Raw genomic sequence first — 10,199 nt, 5'->3', positions numbered from 1 at the left:
GTGGGCCATCCATTCTTTCTTCATCAAAGTACTTTGTGTAGTTCGCATCTGCTTCCAAATTCTCAAAAGCCTTCTTGAATTTTATAGCAGATTCTAACATCAAGTAGGTGGAGTTTCACCTAGTAACTTCATCCAAGCATAACAAGGCTTTTGATTCAATGTTTGCATCCTTGCAACTTTCTTTAAATCTTTTTAGTCTAGCTAGAGATGACCGCACATATCTCATTGCATTTCAAATGCTTGAAATTGCATCATTAAACTCTTTCAACCCATCAGTTACTATCAAATTCAAAATATGAGCTGAACACCTCATATGAAACATTTCGCCATTCAATGGAATGGTATTGTCTTTGTCCAACAAGTGCCCCTTCAATTTTCTAAGAGCAACGTCATTTGAGGAGGCATTGTCAATCGTCACTGCAAAAACTGAGGAGATACCCCACTCATTGAGACAATTTATCAACTCTTTCCCCACCAAGTCCCCTTTATGGCTAGGAACTTGGATAAAGTTGATAATTCTCTTCTGCATTTTCCAATTATCATTAACCCAATGTGTAGTCAAACACAAATAACTAATATTCTGGATTGATGTCCAACAATCGGTGGTCAACAACACTATGTGCTTCACCAAAATCACTCCAGCTCTTTCTTCTGATCTAGAAACGTATTATAAATATCTCTCGCAACAGTAAATCTTGATGGGAACTGAAATGTGGGAAAGAAATATTTAATGAGCTTTTGAAATCCTTTTCCGTCCACGTGCCTAAAGGATAACTCATCCATAATGATATATTCAACGATCACTTTCCTAACAATATTTTGATTAAACCTTAGTGGCAGCCCACTTGATTGTTGTTTTTAGTAAATCTATCCATAGTTGATTGTTGCTTCTTACTTTGCTCAACCCAGTCACTGAAAGGACACTTCTTACATTTTCTCTCCACATGTGCCCATAATCTCGTTCAACTTTGTATCAGTCGCATAATCGGTGCCACAATAATTGCAAGCGGCCATTGCCTTCTTATGATCACAATTAGGAAACATAGTGTAATGATCACACACACTCGATGTTTTCTTTCCAACCCTTTGCTTCTTTTCTGGTCGTTCAACCTCTTTCCCCTTTTCTTTTTCATTATCCTCTTTCTCGGTCTCTTTGTCTTTTTCTTTATCTTGATTTTGTCGATCATTCCTCTTCTTTCGTACGTTCTCTTTTTTCCTTTCCTTCGCTTGTTCTTCTCCATCAGAACTTGACAAATTAGTTTCAGCATACTCCAATCCCTCCCCCATCATCCCTTCTAATTTTTTCTCGTTATCCATATTAATGATCTATTTACATATTTATAAACACAATTTCAGCAACAAATATAAGGCATAATATGAATTTAGCAAATATATGCAAGTCCACTATTTTTTTTGGACAAAATATGTCTCATGGACTCTTAAAAGAAGTGAGATGATTGGGAGAGATTTAGATTGTTAAATTACATCTTCATGACATATTTATTCTTTAGTTCACTTTTGATTAAACCTTAGTGAGCTGATAAGAATCATATTACTTGTATTCGTTTCTGCAATGGATATGTACGCTCATATGCAAAGCCAAAAGTTATTTTGTCTAAAGGCTGAACAAGAATATTGCAAAGAGACTATTCGGTTTGGTTTGCACATGTGGTTATAGTTTTCACCAGATAATATGATTTGAAGCATCATTATTATTCTTATTATTTGTATATAACACCCTGAAGATACAGCATGGTTGTTTAATTTAAATTGTTATGCTTATATGTTATTGGTAATACTACTTTACTTTTACTTAGGATTACATCTGTTAGAGCATGAAATATGTTGTTGGTCAACTTCTATGACAGAAATATCGCCACTTGAGTATGCCAAATAAAGTGTATTTAGCCAAAAGCAAAATAGTGAATTTCTAGTGCTGGACCTGGAAGTAATATGCTTCTCATATTCCTGTTAAAAATGGGTTTGGTAAATAAAGTGAACTTACTAGTTAGATTTTCTTCATATTATGCTAATGACAAGTACTACCACTCCAATAACACTCAAAACAATAGAGGTAACAATGGTCTCTGTTTTATTTGTTCCTACAAAAATATAATAAGGACACATTAACAATTAATATGAGCTAGTCACTGACTCCTTTTGTACATTATCATTTATGAATTCAATACAGAATTTCTTTACACCAATTCTCTCATTGTTCTAAGTCTTCACAGAGCAGTGCCCTCTAATTTTGACATGATCAACTACGATGAGGAAGGACATGTTTATTCAAATTACTACTCTGCTCTCATCCTTTTCTGTAAACAAACCAGATACATTGAATCTAGTTGAAAGAGAAATGATATCAAAAGCATTCAAAGCAGTAGGTTTCGTAAACTCTTAAACCCCCACTTTATACTATGTAACATTTCCTTCTCTAATTTTCTAAACCTTCCATTCCTCTATCAAATCTTTCAGTTTTATCTCTGAGTTGATATTACTATTCTTACAATGACAAAATGCAGCATCAAAATCAAATGTAATTACTATTGATTCTTATTATGGCTTTTCATAGACCAAACCCTGAGATGAAAAGTAACATTACCTAGTAGTGAGGAGGTGAGTCTTTAAGAGTGAAGATAATTGAACAAATTGTTTGTATGAATGTAAGGATGATGATAAAAACAGCTGCAATCACAGAAAGACCTGCCCAAGGTGAGTGGAAGTAGTTTTGTTTCAAGTTGGCCTTACGTCTGTGCCATTGTCATTATAAATACATAGAATTATAATACTTGGTGGAGGGGTATAGGGGGGTAAACAGTAGCCGTGTCTGTGAAGCAGTCGCGTGGGTCGTGGTCGTGCAGCTGGGCCGTGCTGTTGTCGCCGTGTCGCCGAGTCGCCAAGTGAGCCTGGTGGTCGCCCGTTCGTTTGGGCTGGGACGGGAGGAGAGTGAAACAAAACAGAGAGGAGAGGAAGAAGGAGGAGATGAGAGGCGGCTGCTGGGCTGAGTGATGAGAGAAGTGAGTTGAGTATACGGTGCCCTAAGTTTTTTTTTTTAAATTTTCAGATTTTTTATTTTTATTTAATAATTTTAATAATTAATAATTATATAATATTATATTATTATATTTATACTGTTCGGTCGGTTTCGGTTCTGCCGGTCGGTTCACACAAAATTTTCAAACCGACCGAGCAGTGGCGGATTGCGCTGTTAACGGTTTTTTCAATGTTCGATTTAATTGGTTTTGGTTTTTTCGGTGTTCGTGTTCGGTAGGTCGATGTACTTTTCGGATTTTATGCATCATTTTCATGATTTTTCATAATACTTTCAAGTTCATCATTATTTTTCATTAAAGCTTTGTTATTACTTGCCATTAAGTGATTATCAAAACATACATTTAATCATTGATCGTACATGTCTTTGTACGAATCTTTCAAAGAAGAAATTAACGTTGAAATACAAAATGTAGAAAATGCTCTTCGAAATACTCGAAGAATGTTAAATGGTTTCTTGAGGCATCTTCCCCACCCCAGCCAACCCTCCTCATCTAGATCGGATTCATTGGATTCACATTAATAATTTTTCTCTTCCTAAACAGTATTGTTCAGACAAACAAACTCAACTTGCGAATTTTGGGTTAATCCAGAAATAATAGAAGTTAAGGCAAGGTTTGAAATATCTTCTTCATCGCTACTTTTAGAGTCCTGATCACTCAAAGTAGCTGTCATTACCTTTTTATTTTTCTTTAGCGTATTGGCACATTCAGATTGAATATGACCAAATCCTCACATTCCCTGCACTGCACACCTATCTTATTGCTATTATCAAAAGGTTTAGGGAAGTTATTACCTTTGGAAGATTTGAACATAGGTTTCTTGTTTCCAATCTTTCTCATGTATTTTTTAAAATTCTTGGTCAACAAGGTCATCTCATCTTCACCATCATCGTCATCTGAGTTTTCTCCTTTGATATTTTGAGAGCAATTGATTTCTCTTTAAGAGCACTTGGTTTCTCCTTTTGACGAATTTTTTGATTGAGTTCAAAAGTTCGAAGAGAACCCATCAACTCCTCTACTTTCATTGTGTCAAGATCTTTTGCCTCCTCAATCGTCATGAGCTTAGTTTGAAACCTGTCAGGAAGAACTCTAACAATTTTTCGCACTAACACACTATTTTCCAATTTTTCACCCAAGGAAAAATATTCATTAGCAATATCAAATAATCTTTCATAGAATTTGGTGAAAGACTTAGTTTCAGCCATTATAAGATTTTCAAATCTTGTAGTTAACATCACAAGCCTAGAGTACTTAACATCAACAGTTCATTCAAATTGAGTTTGAAGAATTTGCCAAGCCTCTTTAGCAGACTCACACGAAGAAATTAATTTTATATAACCTTCACCAACACCATTAAAGATAGCATGCAAGGCTTTGTTATTGTAACTAGACAATTTTTCTTCAGCATCAGTCCAGTTGAGTTCAGATTTTACCTTTGTTAGATCATGGGACTCAATAGGTGGTGCCAAACCTGTTAAGATTGATCTACATGCCTTTTCATCTAGTGATTTGATGAAAGCTTTCATTATACCTTTCCAATAAGGATAGTTAGAGTCATTCAACAAGGGAGGACATGTTATTGAACCACTTTCTGCAAAGAAAGACATTTCACAAGGCACAAAACAAACGAAAAAAATATAAGATCGCACTAAGAGTTTAATGACCTGCTCTGATACCAATGGAAATTCCGTATTTTATGATTACCAAGTGATTAGAGTAAAATAACTTAATTAAATTCAGAATATTGATGAAGTTGTTTAAACAAATTCTAGAGTTGTTATCACAACTGATACGAATGTTAAGACATAAATAAAAAAACAGGTAAAAATCAACACACGAGAGTTTTTACGTAGTTCAGAAATCTTTTTGAATAACCTACATCCACGGGGCCACGCCCAGAGAACAAATCAACTAGTAAAGAAATAATGTGTACAAAAGCATTGACTTAAGCAACGTAAGACTCCCTCTTAAACTATTGCCGCAATCTTTTTGTATTATTCTCTACGAATTTAGTTTTAATGAAACACTGATTCTCTTGAAATCCTTTCAAAGAATAGTGAGTGCTCTCTTCCTCTTGAAGTGAGACTTTGATGAAATCTTCTCCCGAAGATCCTTAGGAACACATTCACAAGAGATACGACCTGTTTACAAGAAACAAGATAGATATATGGACAAGTGCACTCAACACACACACAAAGATTAAGGTTAACAACTTAATCTTTACAAAGAAAAATACTCTTCAAAATAACAAGTGTTTACAAACTTCAAAATGGAAGTGGTGATTTTTCCAAAGTCCTTGGCAAGGTATTTATAACTGGAAAAAAATGTCAAAGACTAGCTCTTCTGAAATCTTGCAATTAATACAAGAATATTTAATAAATTTCTTTGATCGAAGAAAATCTGCCAGCTAGGTTGATTATATTTCGACGAAACAGGAAACTCCTGAGTCTGCATGATCATCAGTCTTGACTGGCTGTAAAGAATTTGGTCATTTTTCTTGACCAGGTTCATTTTCAAATCTTTCTTATCCAGAATAAATCATTCCCTGAAAATACTCAGTCAAAATAAATCAAATATATTATCCTTATCACAAGATGAGAGATTTGACTTTTCAAGAGTTCTCGCTATCTCTTTATAGTTGTTTGTACGTTCGGAAGAGACTCTCTTGCAATCTAGAGCAATAAAGAAATGATTTGCAAATTTCTTTACAAGGAAACAATTTGTCGGTCTGTCTGATTCTGTTTTGATAGGTTGAGCATCCTACTGGTCAGTTCCTAGGTAGAATTAAGTCCAGATTCATTTGAAAAAATAAATCACATTTAGATTAATTATTATCCTAAAAAATATGTGATTTAATCTACACGAAATCAACATGATAAGATCATATCTTCAAGGATTTTAATTACCAAATTAAGAATCCTTTTAGATAGAGATAAGAGTTAAAATTTTAACAAATAAGCATTGAGTCATACACGGTTTTTAAAGCACATAAAATCCAGTTTTAATTCATAGAAGTCATGAGTAAATAAATAAATGGTCTATAAAAATATTTTTCAAACAAGGTTTTTACAATCTCCTCCTTTTGGTATTTTTATAGACGAATCACATTTATTTTAATTTACTCAAGAGTATCATGCAAGAAACAAAAGGTTAGTTTTGCAAAACAAGAAACAAACTCCTCCTTCATACAACATCTAATTCAAGACATATCAAAACATAGTCTTGTTAGGCAAATGGGCATGCCCATAGTCTTACTAATTTGGCTTTCTCTAGTGAGTTTGAACATGTCTAGTGGACGGGTTTCCCAGCACCATAAGCTCTGTAATTTTGGTTGATTCCAGCCTTTGATTAAAGTTCATATTTCTATTAAAAATATATATATATATTTAGAACAAAATTAATTAATTAAAAAGTATGTCCACCTTTTATTATACGTTTTTTTAGGAATACAAATAACCTTATTAGCTAATTGTTACCACAGACTTTTTAGGCTTTAGCACATATAATACATCACTAATTTAATAATATATTATCAGTATGAAAAATTATTGTATTACCTATTTTAATTAAAATATTCTTTTACCTATTTTAATTTTTTACAAGCACAAAAGTTAGATGTATTATAATTTTACTATTATATTTATTTTTAGAGTAATGTGTAGAAATATTTTATTGTTATAATTACACTACTAAAATTCTTCCCTAACTTAACATAGAGCAAAATAAGTGCTAGATTTGGAGATTCCCAACTAGGTCAACCTAATAAAATTAAGAAAGATTAAAAGTAATATTTTAAATTTTAACTATCTTTAAGAAATTTATTTAGAAAAAAATATGGGAAAAGAAAAATATTGGTGCTTAATATTAGGGTAGTTCAAAAAAATTTGCAAACCACAACCTGATCATTTTAACTCAAACAATTCGAGGTTTTCTTTTTCCAAATCAACCATATATTACACTGAATGTGTTGAAAATTAATGTCAACCCGACTTTGACCAAATATCCCTTTTTTATTTTATATATATAATACAAAACTTTAATATTTATTAAACTAAATATACATATAAATTTAATTAAAACTTAATATTTAATAAAATAATAGAGGTTTGCTGGGTTAAATCGCCCAACCCAACCAATCTACTCAATGAACACACCTAGTACTTGAGAATGTAATGAATGAAAAAGATAGTAACTCTTCTCTATATTGTTTGGTGTTGAGAAGAGATGAGTGATAATGAAGTTAAAGCTTATGTAAAATCACTAAATTACTCATTATAAAAATATATTTATTGTTTTTTTTAAGGATATTATGTAAAAAAAATTATCGTATTTTCTCTTTCTTTCATTTTTGGAGAGATTCATTTTGGAGAATTAGGAAGAAGACATATCCCTCTTTTTTTTTTCTTTTACCAAACAAATGATTTCGACTCTCCTCCCATTTTTTCAAAATTTCCTCCTACCAAACGTAAAATAAATATAGGATTGCTGAGATTACTTTTTTTAAAAATATCGTAATATTTTTCTAAAAAGAAAAAAATATATGGATTTGATTTGAACCCTTCATTTCTATATTTTATTAAAGTCACCAATCTCAGATGAGCTAGTGGTTTGGGCCAATGATTATCTTGCTAAATACCAGATGGTGAACCAATCACCTACTCACAGTAAGCCTTCTCAAGGACACCGATAGGCTTGGTCTCCACCACCTAATGAGTACATCAAGTTGAACATTGATGCTGCTATTAATAGCGGGAATAGCACCGTTGGGTTTGGTATGGTCCTTCGGGATAGTAGTGGGACTGTCATTGCCTCCTCTGTTTGTCCCATAGTTGCAACCTTTAAGCCCAAAATTACTGAGTTGACAAATTTGTTATTTGGTGTGAAAGTGGGGCGCATGTTGGGGCACACAAAGGCGTGATTGGTGAATCCGACTTTATGGGGGCTATCAATCTCCTCAAGAATAGAATTCCAGATGCTTCCATGACTAGTATAGTGGTGAATGATATCATAGTAATTTGTAATGAGTGTTTTGATGTTATTTTTAGTTTCTATCCTAGGAAGGCTAATAACGTGGCTCCTGCTTTGACATCCTTAGCTCTTTCTAAGGATAGCGAATATCTTTGAATTTTCTAGTATTATTGTTAATTTGGTTATGGCTTACTCATAGCCTTTTGCAATGAAATATTACATTTTCAAAAAAGTAAACTCACGCTTATAGGCACCACACCAATATTTGTATCAGTATTTGATTTTGAGACCCACCTGTGTTTCCATAGCATTACCTTTTTAATTATATTTTTTTAGTGAAAAAGAGATTTCATTAAGGCAAATTTTGTCAATCAAACAACAGAATAACATCAAGGATTAAGGCCAAAGACAGGCAAGAAGGCCTAGCTACCAAACTTTGGCTACCTCCATAGAGAGGGCCAATTGAGCTAGAGAATGAGCTACAATATTATTTGAGCGATTACAATCCTTAATTGACATAACATTAAGCTTATTACCCAAACTAATAATGTCATGAATCAACAAACCAAACTCTGAGACAGGAGCTGAGTTATTAAGAATTGCTTGGCACACCCTTAAATAATCTGTTCCGAGATGGACTTTACTGTATCCCAATCTGAGAAAGAGAGTGAGGACCTGTATCACAGCTGAAGCTTTCGCCATATGAGGTGCCATTGTTGAGACAAGGGGAGTGGCCTCAGATGCAATGACTCGTTGAGCGGCCCCAAAAATAACATCACCTATTCCTATCTTCATCCTTCTTTCATCTATGCCAACGTCCACATGCAACATAACAATGTCTTCTTCCATGGGGTTGTCATTTAGATCCATTGATCCTGGTCTCAACTCCTCAAACCCACCACTCGTGGTCTTCACTTGGGCATCATGAAACCTGCTGAGGAAATCCAACTCCCATGAGGACACAAAAGGGTCAGTGAGCAAAATATTATCATGAATGGCCTTATTATGCTTATACCAAATTCTCCAACAAAGAATGAGCGATTGTTCCATCTCAAGTTTAGTAAGGCTCTCCATACAATCTAACATCATCACATAAAAGTCTGAGCCCTTTCTGAATCTCTCCAACCCAAGAATTGGCCAACCATTTCTGACACTCTTTAGGGAGGAACATCCCCAGAAGGCAAGTAGAGTTGTCTCAGATTCTCTCCTACAAAGAGGACACATAATGTCAGAAAGAATTCCATGTCTAGAAAAGTTGACATAGGCGGGAATGAAATCGAGGGATGCTTTCCATACAAAGTTCTTGAATTTAGGAGGAATGGACAAAGATCACAGAAACTGCCACCACTTAGGCAAGCTCATCGAGGAAGAGATTTGCCCAAGACCACACTCCCTCACAGCAAACCAATAACCATTCTTGAAAATGTAAATACCTTATTCATTGTGATGCCATGCAAGGTAATCATGTCCATTAGAGACCAAAATTGGGATAGATAGAATAGTTTGAGCTTCCTCAGTGCCAAACAAGTAGTGAATTAAGTCTACTTTCCACTCTCCTGAGGTCGTTTTCAAAGAGCTTACATTAACCAAATCTACTGTTCCAGAAGAAGATAGAGCCTTACCTCCACATTGTTTGGGAATCTAATAATCTTAAGTAGTATTAACAGAATGACCATTGCACACAATCCATCTAGAACCCTTCAAAAAGAGTTATCTTCCCCACATGATACTACGCCACATAAAAGAGGACATTTGAGTTACTTTCGCAGAGAAATGACATGTTGGGGAAGTAGAAACCTTTCATAACTCTAGTAGCGGAGAATGGGGTGAATTGTATAGTCTAACTGCTTGTTTGGCAAGGAGCGCTTGGTTAAAGGGAAACATGTTGCGGAACCCCAATCCTCCATCAGACTTATGCCAACATAGTCATTCCCACTTGCACCAATGCATCTTCTGTTGTTTATTGTTGCCTCCTCACCAAAACCGAGCACACAATCTATGCGACTCATTGATTAGAGATGCTGGTACTCTGACTAAGTTCATCGCATAGGTTGGAATTGCCTGAATAACAGATTCCATAAGTACCTCTCTACCACCTGATGAAAAGAGTTTTGATTTCCATCCAAATAACTTACTCCACACCATATCTTTGATTGATTGAAAGATCCCACTCTT

The 10,199-nt window shown here is 34.4% G+C and overlaps 1 protein-coding gene across 1 annotated transcript; it reads right to left on the bottom strand.

Annotated features, from left to right (window-relative positions):
• Nucleotides 1-232: 232 nt before the first annotated feature.
• On the bottom strand, nt 233-1,317 carry LOC133778871 (zinc finger BED domain-containing protein DAYSLEEPER-like). The gene is made up of 2 exons (XM_062218889.1): nt 932-1,317; nt 233-656 (listed from the first exon to the last, which is right to left on the bottom strand). Exons 1-2 carry the CDS (start codon nt 1,315-1,317, stop codon nt 233-235), a joined length of 810 nt encoding a protein of 269 aa, XP_062074873.1.
• Nucleotides 1,318-10,199: the final 8,882 nt, after the last annotated feature.

The sequence above is a fragment of the Humulus lupulus genome, chromosome 5 (genome assembly GCF_963169125.1).
Source record: "Humulus lupulus chromosome 5, drHumLupu1.1, whole genome shotgun sequence".
Taxonomy (NCBI): Eukaryota; Viridiplantae; Streptophyta; class Magnoliopsida; order Rosales; family Cannabaceae; genus Humulus; species Humulus lupulus.
Note: the sequence above shows the minus strand (reverse complement) of the source record. Positions and strands in the feature narration are given on the sequence as shown.

Excerpts from the sequence above, each read along its gene's own strand:
- LOC133778871 (XM_062218889.1), bottom strand. The coding sequence starts at position 1,317 with ATGGATAACGAGAAAAAATTAGAAGGGATGATGGGGGAGGGATTGGAG. Across the intron at positions 657-931 it reads GGCACATGTGGAGAGAAAAT|ATCAGAAGAAAGAGCTGGAG; the intron begins GTAAGAAGTGTC and ends ATACGTTTCTAG.